Here is a 20731-nt window from a genome sequence, read left to right on the forward strand (position 1 = left end):
CAGGGGGAGCAGAGGCGGAGCCGGGCAGCAGGCGCCCGCCCGCAATCCGGGATCCCAGGGCGCTCTAAGCTCTCGGTTCGGCGACGCACCGGCGCTTGCACGGGAGGTGGCGCGGGCGCCAGGGCTCAGCCGAGCGCGCAGGTGCCGGCCCGGGAGGTGGCGCGGGGCTCCGGGGTGGCCGCGCGCCCCCCGGGGGGCCATGGCGGCGGGGACTGGTGGGCGCGGGGCGGCGGCGGCGCCGAGGGGCTGAGCGGGCGGCGCCATGGCGGCGCCGGGGTGCGGGCCCTGAGGGCCGGCGGCGGGCGCGCACCATGAACTCGTGGGACGCGGGCCTGGCGGGTCTGCTGGTGGGTACGATGGGCGTCTCGCTGCTGTCCAACGCGCTGGTACTGCTCTGCCTCCTGCACAGCGCCGACATCCGCCGCCAGGCGCCGGCGCTCTTCACCCTGAACCTCACGTGCGGCAACCTGCTGTGCACCGTGGTCAACATGCCGCTCACGCTGGCCGGCGTCGTGGCGCAGCGGCAGCCGGCCGGTGACCGCCTGTGCCGCCTGGCCGCCTTCCTCGACACCTTCCTGGCTGCCAACTCTATGCTCAGCATGGCCGCGCTCAGCATCGACCGCTGGGTGGCCGTGGTCTTCCCGCTGAGCTACCGCGCCAAGATGCGCCTCCGCGACGCCGCGCTCATGGTGGCCTACACGTGGCTGCACGCGCTCGCCTTCCCCGCCGCCGCGGTCGTCCTGTCCTGGCTGGGCTTCCACCAGCTGTACGCGTCCTGCACGCTGTGCAGCCGGAGGCCAGACGAGCGGTTGCGCTTCGCCGTCTTCACGGGTGCCTTCCATGCGCTCAGCTTCCTGCTCTCCTTCGTTGTGCTCTGCTGCACATACTTCAAGGTGCTCAAGGTGGCCCGCTTCCACTGCAGACGCATCGACGTGATTACCATGCAGACGCTCGTGCTGCTCGTGGACATCCACCCCAGGTGAGGACTCTGGGAAGGGCTGCGCGGACTCGGTGGGGGAGGCGTGTCTTTGTGGGAGGAAGGGGGTCCTCGTCTCCCCCAGGCTCTACTGTGTGGCTTCGGGCAAGCCCCTTTAACACCGAGCCTCCATTTCCTTTTTGGAGAACTGAGGTCGGGGGGAAGGGCCACGGTTGCCTGTCTCAAGGCAGGTGCTTAGAGCATCAGCAAAGCAGGACCACCAAAAATCGTGGGTGAAACAAATAGGTACATTTTTGAAGCATTAGGGTAGAGACCACAGAGGAGCCGAACTTTGCTGGACTTTATACTTATTTTATGCTTGTAGTTTTCACTGTAAGTAGCATAGAAAAGGCAGCAATCTCTGCTCACTGCTCTAAATGGTTCTAGTCAGGCCCTGAGAGCGTGGCCCGGATGCTTAGGGCGCTCCTGAAGAGCTCTTCACACGGGAACGTGCTGCTCTGCGGCTCTTTCCTTTCTCTGGCGTCTGGCGCTGCCTCTGTCTCGTCCTGTGTGTGTGAGTCCTCGGGCTGCACCTTCCTCTGTGGGTCCTTAAAGGAGCATCTGAAGGGCTTTGAGGGGACGGGGGTGCTCTTCCTACCTTCCCAGACAGCACTGTCCCGTGTCTCCTGGACTTGAAGCCTGGAAACCCCTGCAGAGGGAGACCGTCATCCTGAGGCTCCGGTGACAAAACCTGCCCACCTTCCACGTTCACCTGGCCTCTGTTTCTCAGGAGGGCAGCTCGGGGCGGGCAGTTCAGGTTCACGTACCCCCCGGCCCCTGCCCCTGCCCCTGCCCCTGGGAAGTCCTGCCATCCTTCGGAGCCTCTGGGGAGAGAAGGGGGACACTCTTAGCTGAGGTGTCCTGAGCTCACCTTGGCTTTCCCCCAGAGAAGAGGGGAATGGCCGCTGGTGCCCCTGCAGTAGACTCTGCTGTTTTATATCCTGGTGCCCCAGACGCTAGAAGGGGGGTTTTGGTGTCAAGATGGCGTGAAAAGTGAGGCAGGCAGAATGTATCAGTGTGGAGGAGGCCAGCGGCAGGGAGGGAGCTCGGCCCCTGTCGTGCGGATGCCTCCCCGGCCAGGGAGAAGCTTGTGGCTGAGGGGGACAGACCAGAGGGTCAGTGTGACCAAGAGCTCCTTCAGTTCTGGGATTTTTCTGCCCACGAGCAATACAAAGAGAAGACCTTGAACGTCACTGCGTCTGAACACAGGACATGTTCCCATGTGTTCCCATGTGTGTGTTCCCATGTGTTCCCGTGTGTCCATTGTTCCCCTCAGGATGGCCCTTCCAGATTACATGCTGGACCAAAGCTTCTAGTCACAGAACCTTCCTCCCAGAACCATGTACAATATGTACATGTAAATGACACCAGGGCATGTGAACCATGTGTGAAATTGTGTGAGCCTCACACACACAGTCCTATGTGTTCATATATCAACTGCATGGGTAACACATCATTCCATGTCACAGGTGTGGCCCTCCTGCACACTGCCACAAAGGCATGCACGGACTCACTGCATGTGGCCATGCATGGTTCAATGTCATTTAAGGATCACAGAGCTATTCCCCTTCCTAGCACCTTGGGGTGGGAGGACCTGACTTTAGAAGGTGCGTCATCCCTAGGACGTGCACGGGGACTGCTCTAGAAGCTGTAGGCAATGTTGTTGAACTCTCGGAACTTGGACAATTTCTGCAGTAAGCCCACTTTCCATGAGTCTAACAGCGGAGGAGGGAATGAGATGGGAAAGGAATCAGTTCTTATCTAGACCAGTATAAACCCCGTCCCCGCCCTCCCTCCAACTTCCAGAACAGGAGGGCAGTGGCTCCTTTTCAGCCCATTTAGGATGTAGGGTCGGCTCCAATCCTGCCGGTCTCTCACGGACTCCAGGCCAGACACTGCAGGGAGAGCTCCCAGGGGTGTCAGGAAAAGAGGCGGTTGCTCGGCTGCCCTCCGGTCCTCTCTTCTCTCCTCCACTTCCCTCCGGGGAAATTTGACTGCTTTTGAGCCCAGGAGGCTCTGAGGAGACCCTCTTCCCAGAGCCACGGACAGGGCCCTGCAGGGCCAAGGAGCAATGCCGGCCTACGCTGGGGAAAGGAAGGGCTTCCGGTGGGAGGATTGCCCTCGGCCGGTTCAGACAGGCCCCGCTGGCTGAGGGCTGGCCTGAGGTTATGCAATAGTGGGCAGGTGGGACAGCACTGCCCCATCAGTGACCACAGCCTGCCTTTCTCTGTGGGGTCGGTTCCCAGAGTGAGAGCCTGGGTGGTGGGCCACACGGGAGGGCACCAGCTCCCTGACAGTGGATTCACAGACTTCTTTCTTGGCGTCTCCAAACTCTTCCTTCCCACAAATGAGAAACTGCAGAGCTAACTCGGGGGGGCTGCCCCTAGGTCCCCCGAGCCTTAGGCACTAAGGCTTCAGGAAGTTTCCTGGCCAGTTGGTGCTGGGAGCTGGGGGGCGGGGGGTGGGGGTCCAGTCCCAGATCAGCAGAAGCCAGGCTTCCTTATCCAGGCAGCCAGGGTGGCAGGTGGAGGTGACTTTGCTCACTGGGAGATTCACTTAACAGCCACCACACTGATGGCCTCCTGGGACTTAATTTTGAGTTCCCTGAGGCCCAGGCTGGCATTTGTCAAGAAGCTCCCTAGTGATGCCAGCTTCCTCCTGCAGAGGGTTAAATGCAGTGAGTGACACACACACACCCCCCACAAAAGGTCAGGGACCCTCTGCTCTAAATTAAATCAGGGACCCTGAGAGACGTCGCCCACCCCTGCCTTTCTGGGGTGGTTTCTCGAGTTACTACAATCATAAAGGAACTGGGAACCCATCTGGTCTCCAAGCACTCAGTGTGCTTGGTTCAGTTCTCCCAAACCGCAACTCCAGACCAATTATAACCAGATCCTCCTCCCTGGTGCCACCAGAGACATAGAAGGGGAGCCCGGACGTTGGTGCTGCAGCCCTTCTCTCCCCGTCCAGCTGAGGGCGCCACTCACCAGCACAGGTTAATGGCTTCAGACTAGACTGTTGGTGAAGCAAACTCAATGTGATCAAGGGCTACGGGGGGCTGGCTGAGTGCCGGGCCGGAGGGTGTCAGAATTGTGCCACAGTAGATGGAGGGGTTCTCACTGCGCCCTTGACTTTGCAGATGAGGAAGTTGGGAGCCCCAAGGAAGGAGGACACTTGCCGTATTTGATAGATCTCGACTGTGGCTTCACCCAAGGCTCACACCTGGGTCTGCTCCTAAGGCTTACGGATGGGGCGATAGTGGCAGTGGAGTTTCACAAACCATCCGCAGGAATAGTTAGGATTTCCAAATTCAGCTTACAAACTGTTAAACGAAATATGTTCTATCCTGCTACTTTGAGAAATATACATTTATAACACTTGGCAAGGCTGGGTTCAAATTTGGAGTTCTCGGGCTCCTTGGAGTGCAGCCTTGTACATGGCAGGGGAGCTGAGCTGGCCCCACGCCACAGCCCACCTCACCCCCCCGCCCCGACACCCCAGCACGGAAAGGGGCCTCCTCACACAAAGCAGACACTGCAGGCTAAGCCTCCACATGTCACTCACAGATGTCTCCCCTCCGGCCTCAAGCCAAGCACGCGGGTGGCGCAGCCCTCCCTCAGGAAGACGGGCCCAGGGAAGACGCCTGTGCACTTTCTGGAAGCAGGATCAGGGCATTTGGGCAAAGAATTCCGTGTCCCACGTACCTAGAGCTTGGTCTAGAATGGAGGATGTGGGTTCTGGGTGGGCACATCCCCTTGGCCCTGTGAAGTCTTCATTTCGTGGGGAGGTGTGGGTCCCTCAGTAACCAGGGCCCAGGACAGGGCCCCTCTGGCCAGGTCGAGGGCAAGACTGCTCACATCAGTCCTAACCCCAAATTCAAGGCTCTTTGCCACCAATCGGTCAGCTCGTTCCTTTGTCTTTTGTTTCATTCTCCAAAACGCCAGAAAGCAAACCTGGATGTCTCTCTGAGTCCTCGAGAGCGTGGCTCTCGACTGGCTACCGTCCTCTGGCGATCAGTCAGGACCCAGACCCACCGTCTTGTAGCCACAATTACCTCATTTACTGACTTTTCAGATATTCCCAGTATCATCCGTCCCTCTGCTCTATTACGGAAGCTTCCTGGGGAACATGTCTTTGACCCTACATGCCACAGTGCTGGAGGGCTCATCTCATTTTGGCTCAAGGAAACTCTGTGTCTCGTCTCGGCCCTGGGGTCGCCCCACACTGGTACAGTGCTTGCACTCTGAGCAAACGAACCTGGGCAGGAGAGTTTTGGGCCTCTCACCCTCTGCACTGCAGATTCTGCTGGGGAGTCCAAGGACTCCAGCTGCCACCATCAGGCCCGGGAATATCTGGGCGTTAGCGTAGCTAGACACAGCGTGCCCATGGCTCAGTGACCCAATGGGGGGACACCCTAGATTTTGGTGTCAGGAGACCTGGAAGGAGTCCTGGTCTGTCTTGAACTTACTTTGCAGTCCTGGGCATGGCATAAACCTTTCTGGCTCTCCGTGTCCTCTTCTGCAAGTACGTACAATGACTGCTTACAGGGCTGCGAGAGTTCAAGGAGCTCAGTTTTGCAAAGCTACGGCGGGAAATAAATGACAGCAAGTGCAAAGTGATTTTATTATGTTGTTGTTTTCGGAGCTGGTGAGCTGCTCTCATTCTGGGCTTAAACAATACTAACGATAAGCCAGAGAGCTGCACTGCTCCCCTCGGAGCCTGGGAGCCCTGCTGTCCTCTTGCTGCCGCCTCCCTGGTCTCACCTGGACACGGGGGTGGGGGGCACTGGGCACAGAAGTCGGGTCCATTCTCTTCCTTTGCAGGAGTTCAGGGATGCAGCCACGTGGTTCCAGACTGGGTGTCAGGAACTGATGCTGGCCCTGCCTGCAGCCCACTCTCCAGGTGGGCAAGTCCCTGTCTTCTTTGAGCCTCAGTTTCCCCATCTGTGAGCTGGGTTGGGTGGGTGAGAGCATCTTTCATACTACACAGGACTGTAGAGCCTAGCCAGCCCGCCCCAGAGCAGACACATGACCAGGCCCGCGTGGATGTTAGCCGGGCGCAGCACCCATCCCACACACCCGCTGTGCTCCCACAGCGCGCCAGGTGCCACTGAAATTACGGAATAGCATCCGTCACGCCCTGGAGACCCAGAGAGGGTCACAGAACCAGCACGAGAGCCCAGACGCAAGCTCAGACCTGTCTGGCAGAGTTCCTGGTCGCAGCGCTCTCTCTCTCTCTCTCTCCCTCTCCCTCCCTCTTTCTCCCTCTCCCTCCCTCTCTCTTCCTCCCTCTCTCTCTCCCTCCCTCCCTCCCTCTCTCCCTCCCTCTCTCTCTCCCTCCCTCTCCCTCCCTCTCTCTCTCTCCCTCCCTCTCTCTTCCTCCCTCTCTCTCTCTCCCTCCCTCTCTCTCCCTCTCCCTCCCTCTCTCTCTCTCTCCCTCCCTCTCTCTTCCTCCCTCTCTCTCTCTCTCCCTCCCTCCCTCCCTCCCTCTCTCTCCCTCTCCCTCCCTCTTTCTCTCTCTCCCTCTTCCTCCCTCTCTCTCTCTCCCTCCCTCTCTCTCTCCCTCCCTCTCTCTCTCTCTCCCTCCCAGCTACCCTTGTAAATGCAGGAAGAGAATTTTTGCCGTGGGAGGGATCCCAGTGGTTTGGGGTTCAAGGTAGTCCTGGCTCATAGTCGTTGCTTTATAAATATATGCTGAATGGATAATAATTAGCATCTGCACTTAAGTGCTTACTCTGAGTCAGCACTGTCCTAGGTACTTTCTGGGTGTTGACTCAGTTAATCTCAACAGAACCCTACCAGATAGGTACCCGTATGATCCTCATTTTAGAGGTGGGGAAGCTGACGCACAGAGAGGCTGGGTAACTTGCCTGAGGCCACACGACAAGTAAGTGGGGAGGCCTGGATTTGAACCCAGAGGTCTGGCTCTGGCACTGCTCACATGCTTACCGCTTCCCTGTCAAGCAGACAGGGTTCATGGAAGTGTGCATGGCCTGACAGCCACTGACGAGTCTTGCTTTGTCTGAAAAGCTCAAGATTTTTAAAGTCTCACTTTAAAAATTCTATTCTAGAGCAGATTTCTACTATCATCTCTTTTGAGAAGGTCACTTAAAAATGATTGAGTCTTAATTTTCCTAAGATGCTTTTAAGGGTTGTTCAGTAATTCAAAGACATACACTCATTAGGTGTTTTCTGGGTGTAAGGTGTTGAGCTTTGTACTGTGGGGACCCAAGGAAGGAATGTGTGTGCAGAGTGCTTGCTATTTTATCCGTCTCTCCCATACGAAGCGTTGCAGGAACAGATAAAATTAATTTCCTGTAGGATTTTACAGCGTAGAAGAGTGACATTGGTTATTCTAGCCTCTAAAGTGGCCGTTTTATTCCTGTAGGGTCACTGAAATGTTTCTGTGTATCCTTCCGAAGACCTTCAAAGCTTTAACCAACATCTGCCTTTAAATATTCCTCAGGGCTTTGGGGCAGGATTGTCTGGTGTGGCAGGGTGGAGGGCTGCTTCTCCTGGGGAGACAGCTGAGTCCTCAGACCCTCAGCAGGAACCCAAGTCCCTCCTTGAGGGCAGGGGCCGGGGAGGGCAGGGGAAGCTCCTCACTCCTTAAGACCTTGGTAGCTGGTGAGGCACTTCAGTCCCTGATAAATGGTAGCTCTAGTTATAAGTCATCACTATGAAATCTTCCACAGATAAGTGAAGAACCAAATTCAGAGAGGTTGAGTGGCTTTCTTGAGGCCACACAGCTATGAGGGCACAGCTGGGACTAGGACACATAGCCAGCACTTGTTCAGTCCTCAGGGTTATTCTAAATGTCTGGGAAATGGACAGCATGGTCAGGGCCACAGACTGGAGGAGGGCCCGGCCCCAGAGCACCACCGGTTTCTCTCGTGGTCCCTTCATTCATTTACGATGACTTTGGTGCTCATTTTCGAGGAGATGCCCAGAATGCTGTACTCCTCTCGTGGGGTGAGTGTACCGTGATGCCTCAGGACACCCAGCTCACGCCCCAAATCTCCAGCAACTCCTACATCGATTACTGAGAGTTTGGGGGGAAGTATTTTCATATTAAACAAGCAGTCCTGTGTCATGGAGAATGTGCCAGGCACACTGCTAGGTTGACCAGTGTCCCGATTTGCCTGGGACTGCAAGGGCTGCCAGGATGTGGGACTTTGAGTTTGAAAACCAAAACCGTCTCAGGCAAACCAAGATGAGTTGGGCACCTCACTGAACACAGACCTCCAGGGTGGGGACCTAAGCCTTCTCTCCACGCCACCTGTATTGTGCGTATGTCACAAGAGCCACAGGACTTTGGGAGAGGACACTGCAGACACCCGATGCAAATGGAAAGGGAGGAGACTTCAGACTGAGTCTCGCTGTGTGGCTTCAGGCAAAGTCGCCCCTCTGTCCCCGCCCCTCGACTTGTATTTTTCAGATTTTCTGAATGAGGTGATGCCCCAGGGCCTCCCCAGGGATGTGTGATGACCCCAGTGAATTGACAGATGACACTCAAGGCTCCAGAGTCAGATGGCCTGGGTTCAGCTACTGCCATCACTTAGGGAGACCAGCCATCCTGGGTTGCCCAAGATGGAGGGGGGATCCTCAGACGCAGGCCCTTCTGTTTCTAAAACCAGGACGGTCCTGTGTAAACCATCCAGGCTGCAGGACCTTTAGTGCTAAAACTGGGACAGTGCTGGTTATCCGGGACAAGTTGGTCACCCTACTGCCACCCCTCACCAGATCACTGTGTGATCCTGAGCCAGTTGCTTAACCCCTCTGTGCCTCGATCTCCCTCCTTATCTGAAAACATGAAGATTACAATTGTATCAATCCTTTGCTTATAGAGATGTGAGTATCAAGCAACAAATGCATATGAACCCCCATCACAGTATCTAAGATGACACATATTAAAGACTCAAGAAATGTGAGTTATTAATATTAGCTATTAGAAATTAATTCATAATGTTAGTCATGAGCAAGACAATTTCAGCCAGTATGAAATCTGTCTTTACTGGGCCAGACTCCAGTTCCCAACTCTCTAAGTTCCTGGAAAGACACAAGTCAAGGGAAGAAAACATCCTGCAAGAATTTCAGGGGGCTTCAGTCCAAACTCACATAGCATTGTCCCTCTGTGATCAGGAATCGGAAAAAGAAGAGTCTCGATTAAGTATGAAAACGACGGTTCTTGTGGAAGGAAGGGGAGGCTGCCCTGGCGTTCGTGCTGCTCACAGACCTGGCTTCTGTTGAACAGACTGACCTAATTGCGGTGCCAGGTCACTGCAGCCCAAGCCTGTCTCTGCCAAGTTATCGTCACTCCTGGGCAACTCTGTCCACAGTCCTCCTCCCCGTCCAGTTTTGGAATCATGTGATTTATTTGAAAAGTAAACAGTAGAAACACATGCCCACGTTGGGCCCCATGGTCTGGCGCATGTGAATCCTTACGGCCCGGCTCGTCTTTACGTGCGTGCGCCTTGGCCGTGGAAATGGACAGACTGGCTGTTGCTTGTGCATTTCCCCATGGCTGCAGGAAAACGGTTGCAAGAACCACTGCTCCCAGGTGGCGTGAGATGTCAGTTCTCGAAAGGCCGGAGCAGAGTGGAGTCAGGAGCAGGGTGTGGTTAGAGGCGTAGGTGGCCATCCGCGGAGCTGTGGCCCCGATTCTCCAGGGACCTGGCCGTCCCGTGGCTTCACCGAGCCTCGTCTCTGGACAAATCAAGTGACTTCTCCTTCAGTCACCTCATAATGCGTTACCTGTAGCTCCGGGCAGGGCTGAGGCTTTGGGGTGGAAGAAACAGGGCTGAAGGTGTGGAGGAAAGGAAGCCCTGGGCCACACTGCACACAGAGTCCAGGCCATCCCAGCTGGAGAGGACCAGCTTTCAGTCACATGGACACGGGTTCAAGTCCCGCCTCCACTTACCAGCTGAGCAAATCATTTGGCCTCACTGTACTCATGGTCTTCATTGTAAAACAGGGCAGGTAAAATCCACCTGGCAGGTTCAACTGTGGTGAGATAAGAATTAGATATTACTTAGGGAGCGTGGACTCGGGCTGGCCCATAGCACGTGATAAGTGAAGGATATGAGTACTAATAATGAGTTTATATTTGCACTTGCTCGGGTGCTGTGCTAATCGCTTCAGCTGCTTCACACATTTAATTCTCAAAGCAGCCCTTTGCGGCGTCTTATTATATTAGTATCCACATTTTACAGATGATGACCCTGAGGCTTAGTGATGTCACACAAGGTGCCCAAGGTCACGTGCCTACAGCTCAGACTTGAGCTCAGGTCTTTCTGGCTCCATGGTCAAGTTCCTACACTCGCGGCCACTGCCTGCGTGTACAAATAGTAACTCGCTGTGACCTGGCAGGCCCCCCCCGTGACTCACCTGACCATGACTCCACTTTTTCCTCTCTCACACGCAGTGTGCGGGAACGCTGTCTAGAGGAGCAGAGGAGGCGGCGGCAACGGGCCACCAAGAAAATCAGCACCTTCATAGGCACCTTCCTCGTGTGCTTCGCACCCTACGTGATCACCAGGTGAGCTTGGCGAGCAGGACACGGGCTTGGGGCAAGTGGGGCGGGCATGGGGCTCTGGAGAGCGAAGCAGGGCCTGCGTGGCCTTTCGCCGTGGCCAGCCTTGCTTGGCCACATGTCTTCCAGAGGCTGGATCAGGGGATGAGAGTGAACTTGACAGGTTTAGCGAGAAGGGCACACACTTTTTCTCTTCAGCCTCAGATTCTTTTGGATTAGACTCCGGACCAAAAGGCAGTGCGACTCTCTCCCACTTGATCTCCAAATCACATCATTCTAACCTCAGCCCCCAACCGCAGGAGACCCGAAAGGAGACGACAGGAGAGAAAAGAGAGGGGATAGCACCCTGCAGGGACTGGGTTCTTACTGTTCACTGAGTGCAGGAAAGCCCAGCTCGGCATCCTCAGCCCGGACACCCTGCAGAGCCAGTGCCACGTGTCACCTGCACAGGGACCAGGGAGCATGCTGCATGCCCAGCCAGGTGGGCCCACCTGTCCCACGGCTCCGGGGATCTGCCCCTGTTAGTTCAGGTGTTGTGAGCTTGTCACGTTCTCTCCCAGTCCCAACTCCCCATGCCGGCCAAGGTTGCAGTGCGCTGGCCTCAGGGCTGTATGTTCCAGAAGCCAACCTGCTCCAGCTACAGAATTTTCCTCACACGTTGAAGCCAGCAAAAAAAAAAAAAAAAAAAAAAAAAGTATCACCCACTCAGTTTTGCTCACTGGAGGGGAAAATACCCACACAAATTAGTATCCAGAATGGCTTAGCTGTTTGGGAAGGTGACAATAAAAAGGACTTTGATGTTCTATTAGGAGGTGGACGTGGAGCCTGGGAAGTAGGATCTGTGCAGGGTTTTGTGTGCACGCACGTGCCTCTGTATGGAAGAGAGAGCGCACAGCCCATCCCCTTGCATCCCCCGGCATCCTCAGTTGGCAGGGACATGGAAGGGACGCCCTGCCTCAGCGTCCCCCAGAGTCGCGCTCTGAAGAGGAGGGGCTCAATGTGCCCAGGTCCCCCTGTCTTTCCCTGTCCCTACTCATACTGAGGTGAAGCCTGGCCCCCCATCCTGCTTTCTGCAGCCCAGGAGAATGTCCTCTACTAACAGAGGCCCTCCCAATTTGCAGACAGTGAGCTGGGGTTCCCCAGAGCAGCCCCCATTCCCCAGACACCACAACCCCAGAGTGTCTGTCACTGTCTTTTCTGTGCATGCCACTCTCTCTGGGGGAAAGCCAGGGGGCCTGCATTTCACTTTAAACATAGGACATAGGACTGTCTACAGGTCTCTTCATGGGTCTGCCCCAGGCAGAGCAGAGCCATCAATTCTTCCTTCTAGAACTGCCCGCTAGACCTCAGCGCTCCTGACATTTCTCCATGGGAGACCGTCCTGTGCGTCGTAGGATGTTAGCAGCATCTCTGTCGTCTACCCACTACCCGCCAGTAGCACCTCTTCCCTCCTGCTCCCCAGTTTTGACAACTAGAAAATCTAGTCAACCTGGGGACCAGAATCACCCCCGGGTGAGAGCCCCTGGTCTAGGCCTGCCACGTCCAGCCAGGACACCAAATACCATGTCATAGCATCTGATAGGGAAGCGTCCCAGGCTTCTGAGGCAGGAGCGAGTGAAGTGGGCTTGGCTCTGCAGGGGGACAATCCCAGCAGAAGGGACAGCATGAGCCAGGTCTAGAGCCCTGCACGGGAGCTACCAGCCACAGGTCCCTTTGAAGCACTTGAACATGGCTTGTCCAACCTGAGATGTGCTGTAGGTGTAACATGCACACTGGGTTTCCAAGGCTTAGCAAGACTGTGTATATATATATATATATATATATATATATATATATATATATATATAATTAAAACTTTTTATATTGATTCCATAGTGAAATGGTGAAATCTTGGATATATTGGGTTAAATAAGATTTGTAATTAAAATTAATTTCACGGTTTCTTTTCCCACCTGCGGCTCACCTTCTCTTTCTGTTGGGCAGGGCTGGCCTGTAGTCAGGGAATCTGGGGTCTAGGTGTGCCGATGCCCTTGCTCCCAGCTCCTTTTTTCCCTTGACCTCTAGCTGCCCGTATCATCCTTTTCTGACCAGGAACCCATTGGTTCCCAGGATCGCCCTTCCGGGCGCACTGCAAGAGTGCTCAGAAGTCCCTCCCTCCCTCCCCTGTCCAGCGCCCTGCTCGATGTTGGAGTTTCTAAGCAGTGGCCAAATCAGTGTCTTCCTCTGTGGGGTCAGGTGCATTGAGGCAGGAGTCCTCGGAGGGTCTGAATGAGGGGACATCAGGTCCCAACGCTGGGTGACAGTGTTGCGGCAGAAGGTCCTTGTGCTTAATCCTCTTGAAATCACGCCCCTCTGGGACCACCTCCCTCTGTCCACACCCCCATACCCCCCCCTGCCGTGACCGCGGGGAGAAGAGATTCTGATGAGGTGCCTAGTCTCTGTGGCAGCTGGGCCCCCAGGCACACCCCAGGGAGATGGACACCTGTGAACTTGCTCTTTGCATGCAGGGGAGCCCCCTGGGCTCCAGGTGTGTGCTGGGCACGGCCAGGATCACACCAGAGCTATACTTCCACCACCAGGGCAGAAAAACTGCCAAACGGGGTGGGCTTGGATGGGGGTGAGGCAGGATTTGCTCTGACACCCACCTCCAAGGAGCCTGACCCAAACTCGCCCATCTTACGCTGAGTCCGTGCTGAGAAGCACACAGTGATTGTGGGGGGAAATCAGCATCTAGTAAGGAACCCATAAAACAACCCACGCAAGGCATTCACCCTGGTATATCCTACTGTCGCCAGCACTGGAGTCGGGACCGTGCACACTCTGGGCAGCAGCTGATTCTCCTGCTGTTCTCAAGCTGGTTTCCGAGTGCAGACAAAATCACCCCAGTCTCAGAAGAAGCTGAAATCAGACTCTGCTCTGGAAATGTAGTTGAGAATTTAACGTCTTGGAGGAATTGATTCCTTATGGAGAACCTAGAGCTGTGCGTTATGGAAGTGGAAGTTTCCTTAGCAGTGTCTCATCCCGGGAGGGCGAGCTGATTGCAGGCCACCTGGGATCCACTGCCTGGGGCAAAGCCCACGTGTGGGGCCCCTTGCCCTGCACTGTTCTGCTTCTCTGAGGGCATGGGGGTTCCCTCCCAGAGGATATAGGAGGGCACTTTGTGCCATGACCCCCTCAGAACCAGGAAGCTGCAGCTTCTGAGATGATAAGGTCAAGGTGTTCATGCGTCACTTAAACCCCTCACTGAGCTGTCAGTGCAGAAACCGCTATTTCCCGAGGCTCCCCAGGGACAACCTTTTTCCAAGCAGCCCGCCTTGCTACTCCCCCCATTGGAGCCTTATAGGTGGAGACGTGCACAAGCATGTGGGCTCACCTCAGGCCAACCGTGGGGAATGCTGGGAGCTGGCAGAATCAGAACGTCGAGAGAGAGAAGGGGCTTGTGCTGCGACACCTGCCGTCCCTCTAAGTTGATCAGGAAGGTCTGGCTGGCAGGGAGGAGGGCCCTTCTCTTTATTCCCAGTCTATTCACATCTGCCTGATAACTTTCTCAGACTGGGAAGCAGCATTCTTGGGTCAAGAACCATTCAAGTCTTCCAGTAGATTCTCAGGCTTCCCTTACTGGAGAACGTGGAGTCTTTATAACCATACCTATCACTCATTCGACACTTGTAATGTACCCAGGAGGTACCAGTACATACCTGATTGTGCCTAGTACAGCTGTCCTGCAAGGTGAGTGCTAGAGTCCTCATCTTACTGAGGGTCAGCGAGGTGAGATGAGTGGCCCAAGGCCACAGGAGTAGTAACTGGCAGAACCAAGGGTTAAAGGTCAGTGCCAGGTCTGTTGGCAATAATTTAGCCCTGTGGGCATGTTACATCTCCGAAGCCTGGGGACCCGGCACTGAAAATGTAGAAATGCTTATCTGCAGGCTTTTGATCCAACTTCCTATTCCCAGGCATCTTGGCAGGAACCCAGACATAGTATCCAGCCTCCTGGGGGTAAAGGCAGGTAGGTGAGTGAGTTGTTTCACCAGAAGCAGCGGTGGGTTCGCGTGGAGTCACCTCTGACCTCCCACCTGGCTGACAGCAACTTGTGTGGACCTGGAGTGGGGCTCAGAGCCATCGTCAGACTCGGTGGACTAACGCTGACTGTGAAGCCAACACCTCTCAGAAAGACAGTTCCCCAACTGCACCAACCAGCCGAAGAGCCCCTTGCACCTGCACTTTGTGGCCCGTCAGATGACAGAGGGACACTTTGGCAACCTCCACCCTCGCTCTTAATCGGAGTCACTACCTTCTGTTCACACACTCACACCGGTTCCCAGGTCCTCAAAGCCCTAGCGGGTCACATCGGGCTCTTTCCAGAGTGTCTGAGCATGGTCTGAGGACTTGCAAGACATTCGCCTCCAAAAGCTCTAATTACGTTTTTCTGAATTAAAACGTACACGTCTAGAAGCATGTGTGAGGCTGTTATCTCTGCAGCGGTTCAGGCTTACAAATAATTACGGTTGTCCCAGATCGTCGGAGTGGGGCTTTGAGGCATTTGTGGATCAGACAGCACCATTATTGTGGCTTTTCCGAGTCACAGAATTATGTCAGCGAGGTTTAATATGCAGGTGGCTGTCTCGTGTTAATATTCTATTAATAAAATGCCTTTTCCCTGCTAATGTCTCATGAACATTTAAAACTCCAGCTTATTACTTATAGCTCTTCAAATATGCAGACCGGATTCTCCAGAAGTCTTCTTGGGAAGACATTGGACTTGCTTCCCAAAAGCTATTCTGTGGCCCACGTTGCATTTGGTGCACAGCATCTGTGTGTGTGTGTGTGTGCGTGTGTGCGTGTGCGTGTGCGTGTGTGCGTGTGCGTGTGCGTGTGTGCGTGTGGAAGCGGGGAGAGATGATGGACGCACAGGAGCTGTAAAGAGCGGGTGTGGATTTACCTCTTTAAATTCAAGGGTTGACAGTAAAGGCCTTGACTGCCCCCTGGAACCGAGTCAAGGAGCTGGGAGGGGCAGCCTGGCACCAGGAGGGCCTGTGGTCTCTGGTGCCCACAGTCCAGGGTTCAAATCCTGGCTCTTCTACGTCCAGGCCATGTGGCCTTGGCCCGTCACTTTGCCTGGGTTCCTCCTCTGTAGTGTGAAGCACAAGCAACACCATCGAAGGGGGCGGGTGGGAGGTGCTTGAGACAATGTTTGTCAAGCGGCTGCCAAAGCCCTGAGCCTCTGGGGACACAGAGGAGGAGCTGGGTCTGGGGCTACTGGTATTACGGGTCTTGTTCTCATCCCCAGAATTTAGTTTCTTTGGAGAGTCCATTGTCGAGCAGAATTGAGACATTGGTTTCTCTGGGGGGTCCGAGAATGCCTGAGAGTTCTGGCAAGAGTACCCCATCTTCCTCCCGGGACCAGGAGGGTCAGGCCGGCAGGGGCGGGTGAGAGGTCACTGTGGGTGAAGGGCCAGGGGGCCGGCTTCCTGACCTGTCAGCCCTCTGCTGTGACAGCCAGCACAGAGACTTCCCGTGACCCAGATCAGAGGGCCCTGTGCTAAGAGAAAGGACATGGCTCCTTGGAGGAGTCCCCCCGAACAAATACAGAGCTACGGGGTGCAGAGGTGGGGCAGACACATAGGACTTGGGGTGGCGGGAGAGGATGGGTATCTGTTCTGTGTCACCCTGAGTCAGAAAAATACCCATCTCTGTGCTCTGCTTCCGATGTGGTCCCAGGCCACACCCCGCAGCATTTCACACCTCCCACCCCAGCCAGGCTCTGACCAGACGTCCCCAGGTGCTCACAGCGCGTCTCTGAACCACCTGCGTCAGAGTCACCTGAGATGCTTGAGAAAGCAGACTCCTGCCCTGGCTTCCCCTGCCCTTGTCCTCCCCCCATCAACCCTCCGCCTGACCTCTCAGCCCAGGGGATCCTCGCGGGAGCTGTGTCAGGCTGTCTGGGGCAGGCATGTGTGCACTGTGAGCGTGGAAGCATAAACGTTTCCCCCTGAACGGAGCCTGATGCCTGAGGTTTCTCCAGCACATACCTCAGGCGGTGCATGGAAAGTCACCTTGGTGCTTAATGGAAGGTGGGGGCAGGGGGCAGGGAGTGCTGGTTGTGGGAAAAACTCTGCTTCCCGGAGGGCAGGGAGGGGGCAGTGCCCTGCTCCGGGGGCTGCTACCTCTGCAGACCCCAGGGACTACCCTTAGTGCTCACGGGCTCCAGGAACCCCATGGGGCTTGGTGCCATGCTGGTGTTATGACCAGGGACCCACAAACAACCGGATCCTGCCCAACAACCCCCTGCATCCCCACGGGGTTCCTTAGCGGCTGTGAATCTGTTTCCCAGCACTGCCGCCGTAACTAGCTTCCACTAAGTGGCTTAAACAATAGAAATGTATGGCCTCAGTTCTGGAGGCTGGAAGTCCAAGATCAAGGTGTTGGCAGGGTGGTTCCTTCTGAGCCTGTGAGGGAGAGTCTGTTCCAGGCCTCCCCCTGAGTTTCTGATGGTGAACTTGCAATCTTTAGTGTTCCTTGGCTTCTAGAAGCATCACCCCATCTCTGCCGTCATCCTTTTGTGGCGTTCTCTTGGCGTGCATCTGTGTCCAAACTCCCCCCTTTTGTAAGGGCACGGTCACATTGGGTTAGGGGCCCACCGTTCTCCATTAGGACCTCACCTTAACTAATTACATCTGCAACTACCTTATTTCCAAATAAGATCACATTCTGAGGTGCTGGGGGTTAGGACCCCAACACATGAATTTGGGGAGACATAGTTCAGCCTACACAGGGAGCTATAGCAAAAGGAAACAAAGTCCCACTTTATTAACACCTGAGCCCAATAACCCCTAAACGCAGGGCTCTTGGGGCAGAGCTGGGGGCAGGGGCAGGAGACGGGAGTTCAATAATCCACCATGATTCGTAGCAGAGAGAGAAGAGGCAGAGCGTGGCAGGCACCTCGCAGCACACGGTGACCCTGCTCCCGTGGAAACTGGGACTGATCAGAATAATGGCCCTTTCTTGGAGGGGAGGGTGTTTGGAGGAGATGAGCAGAGCTGGCTCTGGCATGAGAAGTTGGGCTGCAGTGCTCCCTTTCTAAAAGGTCATCTGGAGGGGCCCAGATGATCATTCCCTGCCCAGATCTAGCGTTAGAAAGAAGCAGTCGTAGCAATACGGAAGTCCCTGCCCCTGCCCGGTCCCCTTAAACAAGTGGGGACTTGGAACTGTCAGAGCTGGAACAGAGCAAAGCCGGCCACAGCAGGCACATGGCAGAGGGGCCCACGTGCCCAGGAAAATGAAAAAGCGGGTCGGCCAGCCACATCCGGTGGCAGAAGGGAGCATGCGAGCTTCAGCCTGGCCCGGGGGCCACACGGGAGCAGTGCCCAGGCCCAGACTGATCCAAAGCATCTGTTTGCCTGGAGGCCTTGATGGAGGCCAGATGCGGGCTTTTCAAAGCAGAAGTCGTGTACACTGTGGACGGGGCAAGTGACAGAAGTGCTGGGTAGCCCATAACCACTTCATGGAAGGGGGATTCTTGGGGCTGGAAGGGACCTCAGAACGCATCCTGTCCCATCTGCAATGTGGAGATTTGAATCCCATCATGGCACCTAGACAAAACACGGGCTGCAGTTCGATGGAGCTGGGTTTCCCCGTGGAGGAGAAGCCGGCTTGCTGCTCAATCTCTCTGAGCCTTGATTTCTTCGTCTGTAAAATGGGACTAACGATGCCCATTCTGCAGAGAATAATTGTAAGGTTAGAGATTGTGCACATCACGTATCTGGCCCACAGGAGATACTTAACTGGGAATTATTATTACTGAGCCAGGCAAGTTCAGATCTTACATAAAATCTCTGAGAAGCAAAGGCAACCGATTGTACCTCTTAATTATCTAAATGGTGAAATTTTAAATTGTCCCAAATAGTTTTACTCTGTGAAATCTGCAGAACCTGCAAATAATCGTTTTGATCTTGCTGGATGGTTTGATGATATTTGACTCAATAAATCCTCCTGGGAGAGCCAAAATGCTCAGACCGAATCTAGCAACGTATAGAAGACGAGACATTCTGGAAAAGCAGTTTGGCATCCCATAGCAACAACGCGTTGGTATTCAGCTGTTTCATTGTTATTATTAGGTGTGAATTCTAAACTCGGGGGGTTTTGTTCCCTTAAATTCATCACTTCCCAAAGTAGATTTCTTAAAAGTACAGATTTCTCAAATGCCAGCTGCTCCATTTCCCCATTCGGGCTCCCAAGGACAGGAGCAAACCATGGCGGCATTACCCCCTTGGAGTCGGAGGGCAAGAGTGGATAGTGGTGCTGGAAATGGGACGCCTAATAGAAGGGCCTCAGAATGGATTCATTAAGGATCTATTCGAAAAGGGGGTCATTGCAGTGGGGGATCTCATCCCACCAGCTTCCTCCTCCTTCCTCTCCTGGGCTCGTCCTCACAACCTCAGCCCAAAGAAGCCCAAAGAAGCCTTCAGGAAAATCACTGAAGTTGGCAGCCCAGAGTCACAGCCCAAGCTCAGTCCTCTCCGGACCTGGGGTCTCACCTGGGCAGCCCTCCAAGCTGAGAGCCACCGCTGCCTTCCATCTTGCTGACCTCCATGCCCTCCCCCCGCCAGGTAGACTACAGGTGCTAGCTCCCAGTCTGAGCACAGATGCTGGATTTTCCTCTACCACTGACTTGCTAGGTGATGTTGGGCAAGCCCCTCCCCTGTCTGGGCCTCGATTTCCTCATTTGACAGTGGGTGGGTAATTTATAATCTCTAAGTTCTCTCTCAGCTCTGTGGCCTTTTCTACCTTATATTAATGCTGGGTAACATCTAAATATGGCCAGGGGTGCTGGACACACTTGGGAGAAAAGAATAAATGGCTTGATTTGGGAGAATTCCGTTTACACAGAGGAGGGCTTTTACTACCTCACAGCCTGGCCTTAGCACCACTGAATGGAGCTGTTCGATGGATACCTGGAGGACTCTCAGAACTGTGCCCCTTTGACACAGGAGCTGCCTCTTCCCTCACCTTCTTCCAAAGAATGAGGGTCACTTTAGGGTACCCTGACTGCTGCTATAGCCAGGGGCCACCAGAATCCCAACCCTGGGAAGAAGCTTTTCCCACCAGCAGATTCTTTCCTGATGCAAGACATACTTTGAGCTTTGATGAATATTTGCAAAATTAATCTCAGCCCTTCCTCCCAGGCAAGCTCCCGTGGACGGCGGAGCTAGGATCTGAAGCCAAGAATCAGTCTGTCCTAGTTACAGTGATCATAGACGTGACCTTATTCAACTCCCCCTTTTTCGTAGAAAACACCCAGGCCCCAGAAGGGAAACAACTTGCCCAGGGTCACACAGCAGGTCAGCTGCACAGCCGGAGCAAATGGCCAGGGTGCAATTAGCTATTGGTGCAATTCTTAGATCAGCTTGGGTGCCTGGGTTCAAATCCCTGCCTTTACAGTTTACTGGCAAACTATCAGTACTTAACCTCCTTGGACGTCTATTTCCTCACATGTAAACTGGAGATGTCTAATCTCCCAGGGTTCCACGAAATCACGTGTAAAGTGCGTCCTTAGCCCAGTACCTGGACTAAAAGAAGCGCCTGGAGAACGGCCACCATAGTTATGGTTGTAAATTGCTGTTGTCATTGTCGCGGGAGGAGGAAGCCTCAGAGAAACTGAAGCGTGGCCGGGAAGCTGGGGTCAGGGGCTCAGGCTGGAGCCTGGGATGCGCCCAGCTGTGCTCTTGTAACGAACGCCCTCCCCGTCTCTGTCCGCAGGCTGGTGGAGCTGTCCTCCGCGGTGCCCATCAGCTCCCACTGGGGGGTGCTGTCCAAGTGCTTGGCCTACAGCAAGGCCGCATCTGACCCGTTCGTGTACTCCTTGCTGCGACACCAGTACCGCAAGAGCTGCAAGGAGATTCTGAACAGGGTCCTCCACAGGCGTTCCCTCCGCTCCTCCGGCCTCACCGGGGACTCCCACAGCCAGAACATTCTTCCGGCCTCTGAGTGAAGGACGCTGCTGCTTCTGGAGAGCTTGGAATGAGACGGCTGGTGAGAAGAGGGGGCGGGAGGGCTTGGGGCGCCTGGGCGGACTCCACCGGCCGCCACCATCCAGCGAGCCCAGGGATTCCGGTTCCCTGGCTTCGGGGGAGGGGCTCCGAAGCCTGCTTCCTGCTTCCTCGAGGGCAAATGTTGAACTGTCCCTGTTTATCACCAAAGGATGACCAAGGGACATGCTGTGCGCTG

At 54.9% G+C, this 20731-nt stretch overlaps 1 protein-coding gene across 1 annotated transcript; it reads left to right on the forward strand.

The window, feature by feature from the left end:
- The first annotated feature begins 311 nt into the window (after nucleotides 1-311).
- Nucleotides 312-20495, forward strand: GPR26 (G protein-coupled receptor 26). Its single transcript, XM_060126709.1, has 3 exons — nucleotides 312-979; nucleotides 10400-10513; nucleotides 20264-20495. The coding sequence occupies exons 1-3, from the start codon at nucleotides 312-314 to the stop codon at nucleotides 20493-20495; spliced, it is 1014 nt and encodes a 337-aa protein (XP_059982692.1).
- Nucleotides 20496-20731: the final 236 nt, after the last annotated feature.

Source organism: Lagenorhynchus albirostris, chromosome 16 (assembly GCF_949774975.1).
Source record: "Lagenorhynchus albirostris chromosome 16, mLagAlb1.1, whole genome shotgun sequence".
NCBI lineage: Eukaryota > Metazoa > Chordata > Mammalia > Artiodactyla > Delphinidae > Lagenorhynchus > Lagenorhynchus albirostris.